Genomic DNA, 19,437 nt, shown 5'->3' with positions numbered 1-19,437 from the left:
TCTCACTTTAACCGTTTTGAGCACGATGGGGTACCCGAGACCCAAAAATTGGAATTTCTGTATCTTTTGAAATTTCCATGAGATTTCGATAGTTAGCACCAGAAGATTCAGTGATTTATCTACTCTAAAATCAGCGTCAGTCTTACATTCCCGGGAATCCGGTTTTCCTAAAAATGAGGAATTTCATGAATATTTGAACAAAATTTAATAACTATTGGATCAAAGTACAATAACTTCCACAGGCTATTTTTATGATTTTGGATATTTTGATGCTATGCCCTCAAAATGTACCTTCCGGAATTGATTCCAATTACATAAAAACAATCAAATAAAACAAGGTCAAACACCATCCAATATGTATATTTTCGGAACCGGGATGACATCCAGAGACTGAAAAATGATGCTTAGAGATTAGAAAACGACTCTGGAAACACTTTGAAAGCCTTGAAATAACAAAACAAAATCAATTCCAAATTCAGCTCAAAATAATCGAAAACCGTGCACGAAGGCTGTAAAAAGCCAACAATGGAAATGGTAGTTTAAAACGCTAAGAAAAGGTCAAAATAAAATATGATCATAATGCGGCCAAACCGGGCACAAAAATGCTTCTTAAGTACAAAAAAAAAAACAGAAGAACATAAAAATACATGTAAAAAATCCTCTGAAACAAACTACAGACCCAGTTCGATTTCGACACTATTCGATTTTAGCACATGTGCGAACGAACGGTTATGTTTAATAATATTTCGTAGTTTCCTCGTCTTTCCGCTAACTAACTAATGCTCAACAGCCGCCAATCAAGCCACACCTTTTGCGACAATTAATCCAAAAGGTAGTCCATTGGTGGCATTATCTAGTGCCTAGGTTGCATAAGTTACTTGAAAAGTGAAAACAATTTATGAAAAAAAAAAATTCGGGCGTGAAGCCCAGAGTGAACGAAGTCTGCATTCAGAATTAACTAAAATCTGAAAACATTCCTGGAATTCAGAAAAAATAAAACAAAGAAAACTATTTTAAATTTAGTTCAAATCAATAAAGTAATTGAAACCAGAAGAAAAGGCCAAAACGAAAATGATAAAATTTAGCGCAATTGTTGAAAAAACGCTTCTAAATGATAGAAAAAGGTAGAGCAGGAAAGTAATTTCAAATTTAACTAAAAGTAATTCCAGACTAAAAACGAAACTGATTTCAATTTTAGCTCACAGCTTAGTTGGAGATGCTTCGAAGAGTTAAAACCCTAAAAACTTAACAGTACCTCTGTCAACAAGAATCAAATGATTATATCTTATTTCGTTCGAAATTTTTGAAAGGTTTTCAACATATCTAAAAAACCTTTTCAAAAACAAAAAGAGAAAATTTCTACATTGCGTGGTATTCGGCCATTTTAGGTTGTTTATGCAAACCGGAAGCCGCCATCTTGGAACTCAAATTGACGTCAGGGATCGTTTTTCGATCTTTGAACGTTATCCCGGTTCCGAAAATACCTATATTATGTGGTATTTGATCTCGTTAAATTTAATTGTTTTCACCAGAAGCGCCAATACACGCAAAAGTTGAAGTCTTGTACAATCATTGTGTCTTCCCGATTCGCCCAAATGTTGCACAGAAATCGCACAATAAATGTGTGAAACGCATAACGCAACAGTTGTACTGTGAACCCATTGACATAGATTGAAATCAGAATATGTATCATAAACCGACACTTTATTCCTCACATCGAGTGTATTAGTGACTGCTCTTTCTCTCTAGCTCGTAGATTTTCCATGCACGTGCGACGAGACTAGATACGTCACATATAATTTGCAGGTTGCTCTTTCGCTTCTTTTTCGGTTCGGGTTGCGACGCGCTAGACGATGTCTCGTCGCTTAACGAAATGAGCGAGACACCCTGCTGTACATACTTGATACCAGTGTTGTTAGTCTCACTCATACTGTCGGTGCGTGCTTGCTGTTATTCAGAGGAATGCATGAAGAAGAAAAAGTATCTCGAAAGCGTGTGTGCAAAAGACTTGAAAAGCGTAGCATATGTCTCGTCCTCAAGCAGAAAGGAGGAGAATGGTTTTGCTTCTCGCTCGCTTTGCAATGCTGCTTGATACCAGTTGAAACTGTTTAGGTGTAGTAGTTTGGAGCTGCCAAATACATTGGAAAACGCTAGAGCATTAATTGTGTTATGCCCAACACGCAATCATTGTACTGGTTCCAAATTACATCAACAATTGCGCTGAAAACGCACAATTTTATACTGGTTTCGCACCATCCAACTTTTGCGTATAGCATTTGTTCAGAAATGACCTTCTCGAGGGCATATCATTAAAACACCCAAAACAATAGAAATGACCTGTGAAAGTTATTTTAGAAAATTTGAACCAACTATTGTGAAATTCTTTTTAAATTTTCATAAAATTCCTCAGTTTTGGAACATATCCCCGGAAAACCGATTTTACTCAATTTTTTGGCGTTCAAACTATCGAAATCGGATATAAATTGCAAAAGATGCAAGAATTTTAATTTGTGAGTACCCTGCTTCCCCGTCGAGCACATAATGGTTAAAGTGAAGATTTTGTAGCCGAAGAATTATCATAACACGATACTCATTCAAGAATCCTAGTCCTATAGACAGGGCATTCCTGATGATTCTTATTTCAGGATTCCTTTTCACGGACGCCCACGATTCCAATGTGAGGAATCCTAAGGAATCTATGCGAAACCTGTGTGTTCGTCCGGTTGACGTCCAGGATAGAATTAATTCAAATACATCCGGTCGAACACATACGATTCGCATAGATTACCTAGGATTCCTCACATCAGAATCGTGGGCGTCCTCTTTAAGGTATCCTGGAAAAAGAATCCTCAGGAATGTCTTGTATATGGGACTACAGTTCTTGAATGAGAATCCTGTCATGATAAATCTTCGGATTCCAATCTGGAATCCTGTAGAATCCGATGAATTCTCACTACAGGATTCGTATTCAAGAGTCCTAGTCTCTTTTTTCAGGATTCCTTTTCACGGACGCTCATGATTCCAATGCGAGGAATCCTAGGGAATCTATGCGAATCGTATGTGTTCGTCCGGGACTCTTTAGAGGCAAGTTTCAGCCCATCGAGACGAATTTCTAGCGGAAATTAGTTACGATCGCGATGTTTCTTAGTGTAAAGAGAAAAGTATACTTAGTTGGAGTGGTTACGCGACTCTTACGTACCGGTATTCGTGGAAAATATTCTAGTAGATACCGGCGCGAAAATATAAACAACATCGGGAGATAAAATGAGTGATTGGAAAAATAGCAAGCAGTTCAAGTTTCAATGATTTCGCGGTAAAACCAAACGTGTAAATTCGATTCTTTCTGTTGTTAAATTTGTATCACTAAGTTGCCATAAGACGTAATTAAAACCGTAAGTACAATTTCAATACTCTTCGAAAATCTTGCATTTGTTGATTGGTTTTGTGTTTACTCATATTTCATTAAGGAAAAGTTTTTCTTAATTTTACATTTGTGGTTGGAATTTTCATAACACCCCAAAAAATCGGCCTAAAATGTGAAAACCTTCAAAAGAATCAAGTTTAATGCTTAATTCAATAATAATTAAATGTGATTTTAACGACTGTTCTAGATGTTAAAGTACACAACGATAAATCCGTTGTATGTAACCGTTTTCGAGATAGTAAAAAATTAAGTTAAAATTATTAATTCAAGAGTATACACCCGAAGAGAAATCCCCTCATAACCAATCCAACCGGTCTTGGTTGAATCCTAGCCGACTCCGATTGGGTTTGTTTCGGGACCAAAAAATCCCTGCGATCACACCTTCCATCGCATGAGAGTGTAAAGACGTTAGCGCCAGTTCGTTAGTCAAAACTGTGGCTTCCACTTTTTGTAGAATATGGGCAACTAATGAATACCAATTACAAGGGGATTTTATGTACCTGTTATGGAAATCCATTTTTAGCATAGTGATAAACCACGTGGTTATAGAAGAGGAGATTGGCCTAAATGGGCCAAACTGCATGATAGAGGTTCGTCACTTTTAAGACAATTCAAGTCACTTATTGTTTTTTGCGAATAAAAAAAATACTTCGCTTATTGTGTAAGATGTTCACTGAAAACGGAAGTAAACGCTGTTTTCTTGCAACACGGGATTTTTTTTCTGATTGTCAATTGATGGCACCACCTGTCGGGGATAAAGTTATTAATTCAATTGATGACAAACTTTCGCTTCAGTCCTTATAATCAAACCCCGTTAAGTGGCACAGCACCTAATAATCAGCCAATTTTCGCATTAGCGCGCTTACACGACAGTTCCAGTTTGGTTAATTACTGGTACGGGAATGCACTGCATCAGCAAACAAATATACCGTTGCTAAATGTATTCGCTTCTTGCTCGTACTTTAAGGGTTACCGTTCTTTGTTTCATCTTTACTCTTTATACTGAACCCATCAGCAACAAGATAACGATCATCTGTTCGGTTACAAATCGGTAGAGCAGAAATGAATCATTTTAATTTGCTGTAAGCAGGCCAACTGTCGGTATATTTTTTTGCTGGGTTCGAACGAGAACATGTAGCATGTGATATTATCTTCATCAATTTTTTTGCGGTGTTATTGTTCATTCAAATCAGTTGAAAGCATTCTACCGATTCAAGCTTCAACACAGGTTTACACAGGTTTTAAGTCCGTTTCAGTGGCCTTTTTTGCTAACCGTAACGTAATGTAATATTGAAATCAAACGTCGATAAACGCTCAAATTCCTCCATAGAACATTGCTTGCATTGGATTTCTTTTGCCTCCTTAAACTTTCGTCGCTACTTTATTATTTTATTTACACAATTCAATCGTAAATTTTGCCTAATTTGCTCCTTCATCTTCGCGCGTATCTCGTTTTTCGCGGTTGCAGCCCGCTCTTCGGTCAACCTACTTTGTACACAAACAGGTCTCCTCCATGTTGGCTCGTATCCAGGGCAAATACCGCACAATTCTTGTGTAAACTCCTGGATAGCCTGCCCGACCGCAGCCGACGCCCCAGGAAACAATTCCAGCGATCTCGTGCTTGTCCCCGTGCCGAACCAGAAGCGGACCACCCGAATCACCCTGACACGAGTCCTGTTTGCCTTTGCCAGCGCATAACTACGGGTTAAAAAGATTTTAGTTACGTTAGAGATAGGATGAAAAAAAATGCTCACCATATTGGATGTGATTCGTGATGCCCGGTACTTCATACTGCGGCACTGCTCTAGCGTTAGAATTGGAACATCCACGTGTTGAACGATACCCGGCAGGGCTCCGCCCTCGGACGTTCTGCCCCAACCGACCACGGTTCCAGTTTTACCGGCAAATTCGCTGCGATCTTTCGGCAGACACACCGGTTTAATGGTTTTCGTAAAATCGACCGGTTTTCGCAGCTTGAGTAGCGCTATGTCGTGATTGTAGGAGTTTTGGTCGAAGCTTCGGTGCCGGATGATGGCCGTTACAGCTCGCTGTATTGCCTGCGTTTCCGTTGTCAAGAACTGATCGTGATCACCGAGGATCACTCGTATTTTGTTGCGCTTTAGTCTGTAAGCCAGGAGAGATGTCAGTTTTATTAATTTTTTAAAGTTGTTAAGCTTACCTGCGCACGCAATGCGCTGCCGTAAGAACATAATCCCGGGTGATCAGGGAGGCTCCACAGTGGAACTGCCCGTCGTATACCAGCCGAGCCAGCCACGGATATTGATTGACACCGGTTGGCCGCCCACCGACGATGCGAGTCTCTTGGTTTGCGGTGCCGCATTCTGTGTGAAAGAAAGACGAAAGCAACAGGTTAGCTATAAAAAAATAAGTGTCCGCCTGAAGGGTATGCAATTTATAGTGTAACTTATAATGGCGGGATGGAGCAATCGCTCTCCAGCGATTATCGTCATGCAAATAGTTTTATCATGCCAATAATTCTTTATCAAACCAGTGTCGCATAACTAAGTACATCTGAGTAATTAAAATACCAGACTGTTAGTCTAAGTAAAGCAAATTGGATTCATTTTTTGGAAACTTCCCTTTGTTAACTTTGACAGAACATACTTCTTTTTCCAAGAAAGTGCGTAGGAAATGTACATATAAGTGTTCGTTTAACATGTCTTGGCATCGAATTGAATAAATTTATACCTTTATAAAACATTGAGTTTTCTGAAGCTCTACTTAGAAGGAAATGTTTTATTCCAACCGCGTTTCTAGTACCTACTTCGAAAGTTTCTTCCTTTTTCAATACAAACACACAGTAATTGATGTAACAAATCGTTAATTATTCAAAAAATGAACACGTTGAGCAAACCAACACAAAAACGGAAGAAGTTAAAAAAGTTTACAAGAAACTTCGACGCATTTCGCACCAATTCGACTGAGGGGCTCGTAACACCCTCTCCGAATACAATGAAACATTGTTGGTGTGTGGGCTTTAGGAGTCGTTCACGAATTACGTTGCGCTAAAAATCTAAATCTCCAACCAACCTTCGGAAAATTACCTGAACTTTAATTCAAAAGCAGTGGCAAATATCAATTCAAGATCCTGCGCTAAAACATGTTTAAAAACCAAAAGTTATTTTAATAATCGACCTTCACAGATTTTTTTAAAATGCGATACATAGATTAATAATTTAGTCGTCTAAAACTCTCCTGAACAAATCGAAAAAAGCATTTTCAATTTTAGCTTTTTCATGTCCATCTCCTCAGTTTTCGCGAAAAAATTGTTGAAGTAAATCTTACGCTTCGCGATGGGACGCAGCTGGGGGACGTCGGGTGGGTTCACCGACTTGGGTACCGCATATTTAGACGCTCCACCTACTCCAACGATCGCTTTGAATAATGGGCCGATCAGAACAAAGCGTCGACGCAACTTCCGGCAGGCACTTTGTACCATAAATTTCCACATTCACGACCAATCCTGAGCGAAAGAAGAGCGACTTTGACATCCCCTCCTCGCTGATTATCAGCCACAGCAGCACCTTCTTGGGGAACTTGGTGTTTGAAATGAACTTTTCCACTTCTTTCGCGAGGGAAGTTAAAAACGAAGTGCCCTGCCAGTCGTTGCCATCCAGGGTGAGAAAATTCTCGTCGTCCATCACCATCGCCACGTCGGAATTCACCGGGCAAATTGCAGTGGCGTCTCGTGGATTTGGATATTGACTGTGCACTCAAGGTTGTCCCATACAAACACCTACCCCCTCCCCTCCTCCTTCCCCAGTGGCCATCGCCAGAAATGTACATAATAAAACACATGCATTGCATTTATCTGATTTAGTATTCATATTTTCTGAAAATCTATCATTAGCTGTCATAAAAAGAATCAAATTTATTTATAAAAATATCGTCTTCAAACACCAGATTTATTCTTAGAAATTCTTAATTAAGCATTCATTTGTACAGCAGCGGAATTCTACGATCCGCTCTACGGGCGAATCTATCAATTATTTCATCACTGAAACCACTCTGATGTTGTAATTTGTGTAGCAAAGAACTTTCAACAGCCATCAGCATAAGCCATTTTAGCCTATTGTCTCCCATCGTTGATCGTAGATATGATTTGAGTCTTCTCAGGATTGAGAAGCTTCTTTCGACTGATGCTGTTGTGGAAGGGAGCGTCAAGACCAATCGGACAAGGCGTGAAATCTCCGAGAAGATGTCTTCAAGGTTTTTTTCCATTAGGATCTGCATGATTTCCGGTACTTTTTTCCCGAAAATTCCTCTTTTGAGTAGAAAACTTTAAGTTCGTTTCCCAGTTTCACTTTGTCAAAACCAGTGTACCGAGAACAGATAGCATCAACCAAATCCTTAGGGAACTGCTCGCAATATCCGCTAAACTTAGAACAGTCCAGCAAACTCAAATAGCTCCGCTTGTTTAAGTCAGCAAAACGTTGGTCAAATTCAGAAATTATACGTGTGATCACTGCGTTATATTTCTTGAAGTATTGGTCGTATCGATTTCCGTCGTATGTTTCACCAGTAATTTCCAAGCATTCCTGCCAGATCGCTTTGTACTTCTTGTCCGTCTGTAAATTACTAATGTTTTTTCTCACGCTTTTGCCGCATTCAATGTAGTCAAGTTCCTTCGTTTGAAGAGTTTGATACAAAATATCAGTGAACGAAAATACTGCCGAAAATACTTTCAAATAAAAGATGGTGTCAAATTCAAGCATGAAACTGTGTAACCCCCTTGCTAGGGAACAATTTTCGCCGTCCCATTTAACGTTTCCGAGATACATTTCGCCCAAACACGTGGTTAGTTCAGAATAGTGAGCTTCTACAATATTAACCATTCTGGATGTATATGCCCACTTCACTTTACAAACGTTTGGAATTTTACGCTGGATGTAGTTTTTCAATTCTGAATCTCTTTTAGGACTTTGAGTAAAGACGAAGCCAGTGTAGACAGTGTAGTGAGAAACTTTCTTGTATCTTGGTAGTTGCAAGCGTGCAGCAAAACAAGATTTAAAACATGGGCCTTACAATGTATGTAGTCGGCATCACGGTATAATTTTTTGACGATCGCTTGCGTTCCGCCAGCAACACCCGACATAACATGAGCTCCATCGTATGTCTGTGCTACCAATTTTTCAGGGGTCACGCTGAATTTTTCCAACAACGAAACTACTTCTCTGGCAAGGGCTACAGCGGTTTTGTCGTTGCTTACATAACACAAATCCACGAATCTTTCAACGGGCGTACCTACAGACGGGTTTCACAAAGATAACAATGCATTTCAACTCAATCCTTTTCATTACACAAAAAATACTATTAATTTTACTTACCATCTTTCAAACAATATCGAAAAGTCGTAGCCAACTGAGATTTTCTCGCAACATCAGTGGTTTCATCGACCATCACAGAAATAAATTCAGCATTTTGCACTTCCCGGAAGATTTCTTCAATCATAAAAGATCCAATGACTTCTATAAGCTCGTTCTGAATGGAAGCGGATGTTCCGAAAACACTGAATTGTTGTTGACGAAATCAGCGAAGGCCACGTCTCTGGATGCTATGAATTCACAGAGATCCTTATAGTTGCCTTTATTGACGGAATCGTGTTGTTCGTTATGACCTCGAAAGCTTAGACCATGCGAGCCAAGGAAACATGTTAAATCAATCAATGTTGTCATTCCTTCCCTATTTCTTTTCACTTGAGCGTTATGGTTTTTCCTTGCAATTTCGTGTGCATGATCCAGCGCCTCATCAATCCTCGTTCTTCCAAACGTGCGGTGTGCCATAGCGTTGTTAATATGCTCTTTAGTCGCTGCATGCCCCTTCATGGCCGAGGAAAGATGGTTCAAATCTCCATATCCATCCTTTATCCACACGCATTTATCACTAGGATTTTGAAACAAGAGACACGGCCAGCAAAATAGTTTACCACGTGTCTGTGAGCCGCACAGCCACGTTGCATCATAAGCGTTCACGTTAAATTTTCGTGTAATTGTCTTTCCACCTCTGACAAACGTTGACTTGAGATTTTCTAGCTTTGGTCGAGGAACTTGCATTTTTGTGATCAAGAGCTTTTCTTCAACAGATCGCCTTACGAATGGCTTGACTAGAAGGTCTTCAACAAGATCTAGCTCCATATTTATTTTAACGTACTGCACTTGCCTCTTAAAAAGTACTGAATGAAAATCATTTCATTCTACCACCCAGGCAATACAACATCGCGTGTGTGTTACATATATACAATGCCACCGAGCGTATTTTCAGTAGCCAATACTAACACCGGCCTTAGGCCCTTGTCATGCAGAATGCGGCGAGACGCGAATAGCGTCGAAACAGTTCGGGATTTTCATTGTTAATATTATTGTCGATTGCAGGAGAATTTATCTCGCAAGATGCATGCAAAACGCCGTAGAAGTGTGCGGGTATAACCAATCATGTGGTGTCTTCTACAAAAAGTGCGCAAATCCAATTTCCGCACTTTTTGTAGAAGATATTACTGCGATTGGACGTACCCGCGCATTTCTACAAGAATTTTTCGCGAGGAAATTTGTCGCAATCAACAATATTCCTCACCGTGAGAAAAGACACTTGTCGCGTATTGCCGCATACTGCATGGCGAGAGCCTCCCTCAGGCCTCTGTCATGCCGAGTGCGGCGCGGCGCGAGCTGCGTCTCTTCTCACGGTGAGGAATAATATCAGCAATGAAGACTCACGCGCGTCAGAGCAGATCCCGAACTGTTTTGCCGTAGTTCGCGCCGCGCCGCACTCGGCATGACAGAGGCCTCAGTTTCCTACCTATCCCTTCTCTGATGAAGCAGCATTCAATACTTGCGGAGAGTGTACAACGTTGTCAAATTTCAACGCTCTCCGTGTTTGCTCTCATCTCTTCAAGTTCACTGACGGGAGTGCACGGAATCAACACTAACACACCGGTCTTGAAACCAAAACCACTTGCCACACGCGTAAACGCTCGGTATGTAGATACATAACAATATTGTGTACATTGAAAAGTGCACTGCGCAGAGAGATTTTGGGTCTGTTTTATGTCTCACGTTCTCATCACTCATTGATTTCCAGAGTTAACTTAAGGTAGAGTGAGTAAAGCATGGTCACATGTATTTTTTCATTTTGTGCACTAGAAATGGTACACAGCGAGCAATACTAGTTGATCATTGATACTGTTTGATGGATTTTTTTAGCTTTTGACTTTTGTTTGATATTCTTGAAATCGGCCCCCACCCACAACACCTGGTGTAGTGCACGTAGTGCACAATAGGACGAGACGCCACTGGCAAATTGGCTTGACCATCCTATTCAGTCGCTATAGCGCCAAGAGATGCCGGAACGGGTGTAACCGGCGTTCACAAAATGCCACACGATACCCGTTTTCGAAGCGGCGGAGTACTATTCTTTGAACGCACACACTGCTGATCAGAGTAGCTTAACTTTTTTCGCCATCACGATTAGAGCTCGACTATTAGACTTACTATGATTGATGCTGCATGGGTAGTTACGTCAATGCGTGTGAACCCATAAAAAACCCATGAAAAATCTACAATTTATGTCCATTTTGTTTCGGTACAGGTTTTTAGTGAAACGTTAGCGGTGCTCATCATTGAGAATTTCTTACTTTCAAAGTGAAAATCTACAAGCGAGAGTTTGGCTTTCTACCGTTTGGCATAAGTAACTCATTAGATATTTCGTCGGCACGAGTCCCTGGGTCTGCGCCTGTGGGTTCCAGTCCAGCGCTTGCTTGCAAATTTCGTTTCCGGATTTGTTGTTGAGGAGCGTATGGCTAGGTCGTTGAGCATATCGGAGCGCCGTTGTGCTAGTAATGCAACGTTATCGGCCTGATCGAAGTCGTTGAGGTGCTCCATGATGATGGGCTGCCAGAGCAACCCACGGTTCGGAACACAGCCAATTGCACTTGCCATGATCTCTTCGATGACGATGACGAACAGCATTGCTGGTAATATACGTCCTTGCATCACACCGTCGATTACCCGAATAGCATCGAACAAAGATCCATTATGCAAGACTCTGCATGTGAAAGCCTTATACTGCGCTTTGATGTGGTTGACGATCATATCTGGAACTTCTTTGCGTCTCAAGACAACCCACAGATTTTCGTGGTTGAGTCGGCCAAGAGCTTTTTCGGGACTCTTGGAGTTCGTTGACCTGCTCCAGGATAATGCGAAGCGTAAGAATATGGCCCACACAGGATCGTCCGGTACGAAATCCTACCTGCTGCCGTCGGAAATACACGTCAATCTTTTCCTGTATCCTATCTTTCCTCCGGGTGCGCAAATGATCCAGATTATTCTCGCTAGTCTCGATGAAGGCGTTCTTGAAGGCCGTCCATTGCTGCTTAACACCGCCCGAATATCCTCTAATCTGGTCTCCAGTTCACCTACGAACGATCTCTGCACAATTGGTAGTTGCAGTGCACGCTGTGTCGTGTTTCAAATATATCACTCAGCGTAGTGCGTGTTTGGAGGACACCTATCTGGTTATCGGAGCCGATCTTCGAACTCGCCAGTATCGCCAGAACTTGATGTTACCTTTTGAAACACTATTCACGATGGCATTTAGTTGACTAAAGGCGTTTTCCTCGTCTTGCAGCTCGATAGCATTGGTCAGCACATTACTTTGGATTATGGTTAGGTTTCGTACCCGTGTCTTAAATCTGCACGCGATTATCCTTTCATTGATAGGTTCCCATTTAAAAAGCGCAGCTTGTGCTCGAGCGCTGATGAGGTTCAAACTCATGTAGTCACTTTCTATAATTTTTTCAAGCTACAACCACAGCGACAAACACAGTAGTTTTTGTTATTACACGTTAAGAAAAAAACCTATTGAGTTGACTCATAAGTCATTTCGGTTTTTCTATGATATTCACGGAAATAATTTTATTCAGTTATGTGTTGTCCATTCTTGTAGATGACCTTTTGCCATCTCTCGCGTCGTCTAATGGCGGTTTGCCTCGATTATTGCCTTTATTTTGTCGTCCTCAGCTACAACCGGTCTTCCTGAAAGTGGCACATGTTTGACATTAAAATTACCGGAACGAAATTTGGCAAACCAATTCTGACATTGGCGTTCAGTTAAGCAGTCTGCACCGTACACATCGTACAATTTTTTATGTACCTGTACTGCGTTGTTCCCTTTCCGGTAATAGAACAATAGAACATACCGATATTCCTCACTTTTCTGTTCCATCTTTCAGCCACTGTTGTATGATCACAACTGAACCGATTCAGTTATTTGTATTTTGTGACAATTGAAGTGTCTACTATCGAATGGTATTTAGGTTAGATGGTTAGACCCTCCCAGCTGGTCTCGAGGTACGATGCTGGTCTAACAAGCCAGTCGTCATAGATTCGAGTCTCGGCTCGCGAGAGACTGTTTGTGTCAATAGGATCGTAGCGCTAGCCTCGCAATAGTCCTGTACACTTAACAGTTGGCTGCGAAGTCTGTGTATAATAAACAGAAGGTCGAGTTCCGAATCGGAATGTAGCACCAAGGCTTTGCTTTGGTTGGAGTGAAGACAATTGGTTGAAAATACAAGGGTAAGAATCTTTTGTTCAAAACAGAAGTTACTTATGACTCAACCCAATAATATAAAATATGAGTAATATTTTACAACACAATCAGATCCGTTCGTAGAAAACTTCGTCAGTTACAAAATAAATAGTTCATCCAAAATGAATCCGTTGTTTAACCACTTCGTCAGATAAACTCTCGCAATTTCTGAAAAACATTTATATTTCGTTCTGTACAGTGTTGCCACATTTATTTCTGTATGTTTTCCGCAAATATCTGTATATTTGTACAGTCATCCCAGTATTATGGGTCAACCAGTGTTATAGGCCAGTCTGCCGTTTGTGTTGCTTTTGAACGTATGTCAATAACTTTTAATAGTCAAATTGAAGTTTGATGGACGTGAACAACATTTATCTACACGCGTTTTAAGCGAAACCCCTGCACTAAGGAGCTAAACTCTTAAGTTTTCAAATAAATGTCGGTAGACTCTCATCAGCTGATATATTGTTGTTGTTTTCACCACAGTCGCAAAAAGTCAGTCGTGGAAATAAGGCTAGAGTTCGTGTAAAACATCGTTATTTTCATCAAAATGAAAGGAACTATAAATAATTACTATGTATTTATCGAATTATGAATCTGGATTTCGCATTTTCACTATTTTTATACGCTGCTCAATATTGGCCCATAATACTGGTCACAAAATTTGGTTTTCCCAGTATTATGAGCCACCCAGTACGGCTAAGCTATATTTTGTATTAATTTTTAACGCATATTAATGACTTTTGGTAGTCAAATTGAAGTTTAGTGCACTACTGAGCATAACTTTAAAATATATTTATCGGCATTTTAATTAGTGAAGAAACTGGTACTAACGTTCGTTTATCCTGAATTTTCATGATCCTGTTTTAAAGTCAATATCAACCCTGCAAAACAGTGATTTCTTAACTTTGGTTATTGTACTCAGTTTGGAAATTTAGGCTTCTTATTGGTTTCATAAGCACTCACTGATCGTTCAGCCCACATTTTCACAGTTATCAATTATGCTTATGCTTTAAGGCAGCCGTGCGAATTTCATGTGACAGGTGACTGTATCGGTAATCGAACTCCTGCCTTCCAGTTTAGATTGCTGTGCTCTTTCCGACGGAGTTATAAGACCCCTATTGTCAAAACATAGAAAAGCCAAGCAAAACCTTGGTGCTTCGGAACTCGATCTGATTTATTTATACACAAACTTCGCAGCTAACTGTTTTAGTGAACAGAACAATTGCGAGGATAGTGCGCTACGATCCTACTGACACTTACAGTCTTTCCCCAGCCGAGACTCGAACTCACGACGACTGGCTTCTTAGGCCAGCGTCGTACCTCGAGACTGTCTGAGAGATATTGTCAAAACTGAAAAAATCACAGGAGGGTTGTGTGCAAAGCCACGACCGCAAGGATGAAGTAGAATACTTTTACAAGAAAGAAAACCCAGCTGCTTGCGTGTCAGTCATTTTTTAATTTGTTCAATTCAATATTGGATAAGATACCGATCGCATCTTAGCGTTATTACTGACAGTGCGAATAAAGTATTCCTTGTGATAAAATAAACAGTGAAAATCTGATTTAACTCTCAAAATTAGACGGCTTATGTGTTGTCAAAATGAGTCAACATTTTCAATTGAATGCATTTACTAGTGCCCGCTATCGCACAGAGACTGCATTTCACTAAAGTACCTCACTGCATCAGCTGCTATCGATGCTCAACCCGCTGCAACTGCTGCGCCATCCGTAGCCATGCCAATGTTTTAGCCGCTATACGCTGCTATTGGTATCCGCTGTCCCTGCATCAGCTGGCCCAGCTGCTATCGAAGCTGAGATCCGCTGAAACTAGTGCACTATCCATTGCTATGCCACAGCTGTGGCCGCTATCCGCCTGGTATCCACTGCACTGCTACTGCTGCTGCTAAGGGAAGACTGCTGTTGTCGCTGTCTAGAATCATTATGAGCGGCTTCGACTGAAACAGGCCCTTATATAAGGATAAAAAACCTATCGATAGTAGTAGGAAATCATCGATAACTATCGATAGCCATTTCAGTCGATAATTCCCATCCTTACTCTTATACAGACAAATAGCAAATTTAAAATGGCATGGTCTATGAATCTGTCGACCGTGCTTAGGAAGCAATCATATTAACGACTAATCAGATCAGTCGAATTTTGCGCTTCAACAAGGATTGACCATTCTCAATAATTTAGTTGCTTGTCATGATTTGGACTTGATAATTTTTGAATTTCAATTATGCGAAAAATTATTTTTTATGCTGATAATGAAAGCTTTTTGGATGTTGTGCTCATGACTGAAGGAAAAGATAATTCAGTACGTTCTGAGACACGAAGATGAAGCCAAATATATATCTGTTCCAAATTTCTTGAAAGTGTAAATTGATTTAGGAGAAAATATTAACTCTTCAATTAGGTTTTTATTTCATCCTGAAAAGGACAATTTGTTGTTTAATTCAATGTCTGATAAGATGCCGATCACTTCTTTGCGTTATCACTGGCAGTGCGAATAAGGTATTCCTTGGGGGAAAATAAACACTGAGAAGCTTTCCAGAACGTTCTTTTCATTGGATGCATTTGCTAGTGTGCCTATGTGTTCTATCGTTCAGAGACAGCATTTCACTAAAATGCTGCACTGCATCAGCTGGCCCTGCTTATATTGATGCTGCGCTATACCCGTTGCCACAGTAGTGGATGCTTCCGTTGTCATTGGTATCCGCTGCCCTGCATCACCTGGTCCTGCTATCGGTGCTGAGACGCGCTCCGCTATCCGTTGCCATACCACAGCTGTGGCCGTTATCCGCTGGATTGCCACTACTGCTGCTAAGGGAGGACTGCTGTTGTTGCAGTCTAGAATTATAAAGAGCGGCTTCGGGTGAAACAGGCTCTTATATAAGCCAAATAACACATTTCAAATGGCAAGGTCTATGATTCTGTCGACCGTGCTTAGGAAGCAATCATATAACGACCAATCAGAGGCCGAAGTTTTCGTTTTGACAAGGCTTGACTATTTTCAATAGTACAATAGTTTGAAAAATAAATTTACAATTAACTGCATTTGGGAAGAATCTTAGAAGATTTTCCAAGCTATTGCTGCAACAACGAAGGAAATCCATCGAATACTAACCAAAGCATTTGAAATTGGACATATTTTTCACTTTTTTCGGTTTTAGATTTTCATTTCACATCCCTATGTAGCCGAACTTCCTGAGAGAAGTATTCTACTTAAAATAAAAAAACAAACTTTGAAAAAGGCTGAGCAAAATATTACAATAATAAGTTATTGAAATTGATTCAATGTCTTCCTGATAGTCTAACCTGCTTCTAGATTCAAAACAAAAATACATTCGTCTGGCTGTTAATACTGGGAGCATTGGCCCATAATACTGGAAGAGTCAGAAAGTGACCCATAATAGTGGGAATTGGAAGAGCATAACATTTTGTGAAATTTTGATTAAATAAGTTGTGTAAGATATATTTTCAACATCAAACTTCAATGTATTTAGCACAAGTTAATAAAAAAGCGAAGGTTTAATCTTATTTTTTTGATTCTTCATCGTTATTTAAAAACTCAATAATACTTAGCTGGCCCATAATACTGGTATGACTGTATCACGGGCCAAAATATCTGTATCGAGCAACCTAAGAATATTGGATGGAAAAACTGTTCGTGGCAAAATATATTGAAAGAAATCATCGTTTTTTGCTCTAGCTTTAATTTTCTTTGTTTTAAACGATACCTTTTCTTCGTTTTAAGCGATACCTTAAACTGGGGTGACTTTGATCACTCTACCCCTTTAATGAATTTTTGATAAAAAGCTTTCGAGGAGCTTGATAGTTGTCGTAATCTTCACTAATTATGTTTTAGATATGTCTACATTGCTATTATCCATGCATTTCCAGTTATTAAAAGAGTGTTTTTCATGCTAGAATATAAATTTTGAAATAAAGTGGATTTTGAGTGATTTTTATTGCATACAAACAATCGGTTCAAGCAGATACAAAACAATAAGCTGCGATACGTGAAGTTTGTTTATTTTGTGCCCAGACTAGTTCTTAAGCCAAAAATATATTAATACTACGATTTTCATCATTGTTTTTCTATTTTTTTCCTCAAAGGTAATGTTGAGTCCTAATAATCTCAATAGTTTTTCTCATGACAACCCAAGACGTCACGTAACATGAATTTTTGGACTATTGGGTAAGCCATATTCCACGTGGACTAGTTTTTGCAGATTTTTGACCCCCTTTTCTCTCCGTGGACAGTCGTTCATGTATATCCTAAAATTTTGTATAATTCTTGGACATTCGCCTGATAGACTGTTGACGTGGAATGTGAATATCCCCTGAATTGCTTTTTCATATTAATAAACTCATTCAAGTCGTTTTGAATTGTTCAAATTTGGAAAAGCAGTAAAGTTTCACTTCGGATTCATCAAAACAATGAAGTGATCAAAGTCACCCCGGAATGATGATCGATGTAAAAATTTTAGAGCAGCTTTAAAAACAGCAGATCTGTTGCTAAACTTTTGAGGTAGTGACTGAATCTTGCTCAATGCGTGCCAGTACTCATTTTAAAAATGTCAAACAATTTGGTTTCAGTACATTCTCAAAACATTTAAGATATATTCAAAAAAGTGATCAAAGTCACCCAAGTTTACGGTAATCAAAATTTTAAATTTATCTTAGTTATCGTTAATTTAATATTAGTAGCGCTTCCTTGCTCTGCAACATAGCTTTCAGGGGGTCACCCTGTATACACGAAAAATTTGCCCTGCGAAATCCTTACAGGGCGGCCAGGTACCTCTACGGACTTTCGGGTCTTCGCTAGAACTAGAACACTTATCGCGATTTATTCCTAATTTCCTCTTTGCTGTCGATGGTTGCCGAAGGTTTGAAATTTTTTCAACCGTTATGTACTCGGCAGGGTACCCGGGTACCTTTTCAGACTTTATTGCTTTAAAAACCAAGGATAACGTCAACTTAGACAGCTGAAACTTATGGAATGCTCCTAACTAGTGGAAATAAACCATTTTCCATCATAAGTCTGTTTCTACAAACAAGGGGGGTCGAAGGGGGGGGGGGCATCGAAATTTTTTACCACGTAAGTACTCGGCAGGGTACCCGGGTACCCACAAAATGAAATGCTTCTTGCTTATTCATTTCTTGACCGATTTTCGACCTTGGCCTATCAAAAGATAGGAAAATCTGTCTATTTTCAGAATCTGGTCATGATCGACATGAACCTGTAACCATATCTGGTTCCTGTAAATCCGGATCTACGGGAGCATGTTACGGTGAGACAAATTAGTACAATTGTCAATAAAACCGAACAACATTGTTATCAAAATTCTTGAAATCACTTCAGGAATCAATCTACATCCATTTCGAGTCCAACTGGTGAGTTGTCCTCGAAATGGTCTTACCGGAGCTGATTCCCGTGAGGCCCTATATGGCCACCAACATGATTGGATAGAAACCCTAGCAATATGCATATGAGCAAGTTATTGGCAAAGAACTCGGATCAACAACTGCAGCTGATACATCTACCTCGGTCAAACGAGACTCAACTGGGAGAGTCCAATATGCAACGAGCACAGCAAGGACATTTGCAACGATTGCTAATTTTCCATCGCATGAGGAAGTAAAGCCGTTGGCGCCGGTCCGTTAATAAACGGGTCGTGAGTTAGGGTCCTAGGTGTGGAGTCGCCTCCCTGGGCGTCGGTGATTGGCCACAACAGTGGTGGAACTAGACCGACGGAAAATAAGCGAGAATAAAAAAAAAACGATTGCTAATTTTGTTATTTGTTATTTTTTTTTATTCATATTACTAAGTTGTTTTTATATTTGTTATGTTTCAGACTTAAAACGACTTGTTATTCGTGCAAAAACTTGAAATAATAAACGATTTGCAATGGGCCAGTAAAACTCTAAATAAAAATATAAAGCCTTTATCATTACATTCTGAACTGAAAAAGCTTCGAATAAGTTTTTGAAATAGCCTTCTGGAGACAAATTGACAGATAAACTCAAAAAAGATTCCTGGAGTGATTTCAGGGATTTTGATATACATATTGCTAGGGTTTCTATTCACTCATGTTGGTGGCCATTTAGGGCCCCATGGAAATCTGCTCAAGAGTGGTCATTTCGAGGATAACTCGGAAAATGGACTCAGAATTTATAAAAGTCAACTTCTGGAGTGATTTCATGGATTCCGATACCAATATTGTTTGGTTTTATTGCCAATTGTACAAATTTGTCTCGCATCTTGAACCTGGCCCCGGAGATCCAGATTTGCAGGAACCATATGGGGACCAATGGCTCTTTAGGTCCCGTATACTAAAAATAGACAAATTTTCCAATCTTTTGACGGGTCAAGATTGAAAATCGGTCAAGAATTAAAGAAGTA

At 39.9% G+C, this 19,437-nt stretch overlaps 1 protein-coding gene across 9 annotated transcripts in view; it reads right to left on the bottom strand.

Moving 5' to 3' along the window:
• Positions 1–4,207: 4,207 nt before the first annotated feature.
• The window catches only part of LOC129718778 (serine proteinase stubble), a 38,572-nt gene continuing 23,342 nt past the window's right edge, over positions 4,208–19,437 (bottom strand). For 6 of the 9 annotated variants that reach the window (XM_055669843.1, XM_055669844.1, XM_055669847.1 and 3 more), the window contains 3 exons: positions 5,604–5,766; positions 5,179–5,548; positions 4,208–5,122 (listed from right to left, as the gene is read on the bottom strand). In XM_055669843.1, the coding sequence (XP_055525818.1) occupies positions 4,910–5,122; positions 5,179–5,548; positions 5,604–5,766 (746 nt within the window). In that variant the 3' untranslated portion in view covers positions 4,208–4,909. The remainder of the gene's footprint in view (positions 5,123–5,178; positions 5,549–5,603; positions 5,767–19,437) is intronic. The other 3 variants (XM_055669841.1, XM_055669842.1, XM_055669846.1) reach the window with 1 other exon arrangement.

This window comes from Wyeomyia smithii, chromosome 1 (genome assembly GCF_029784165.1).
Source record: "Wyeomyia smithii strain HCP4-BCI-WySm-NY-G18 chromosome 1, ASM2978416v1, whole genome shotgun sequence".
Lineage (NCBI taxonomy): Eukaryota > Metazoa > Arthropoda > Insecta > Diptera > Culicidae > Wyeomyia > Wyeomyia smithii.
The sequence above is the reverse complement of the archived record's forward strand: the minus strand, read 5'-3'. Positions and strand labels throughout refer to the sequence as shown.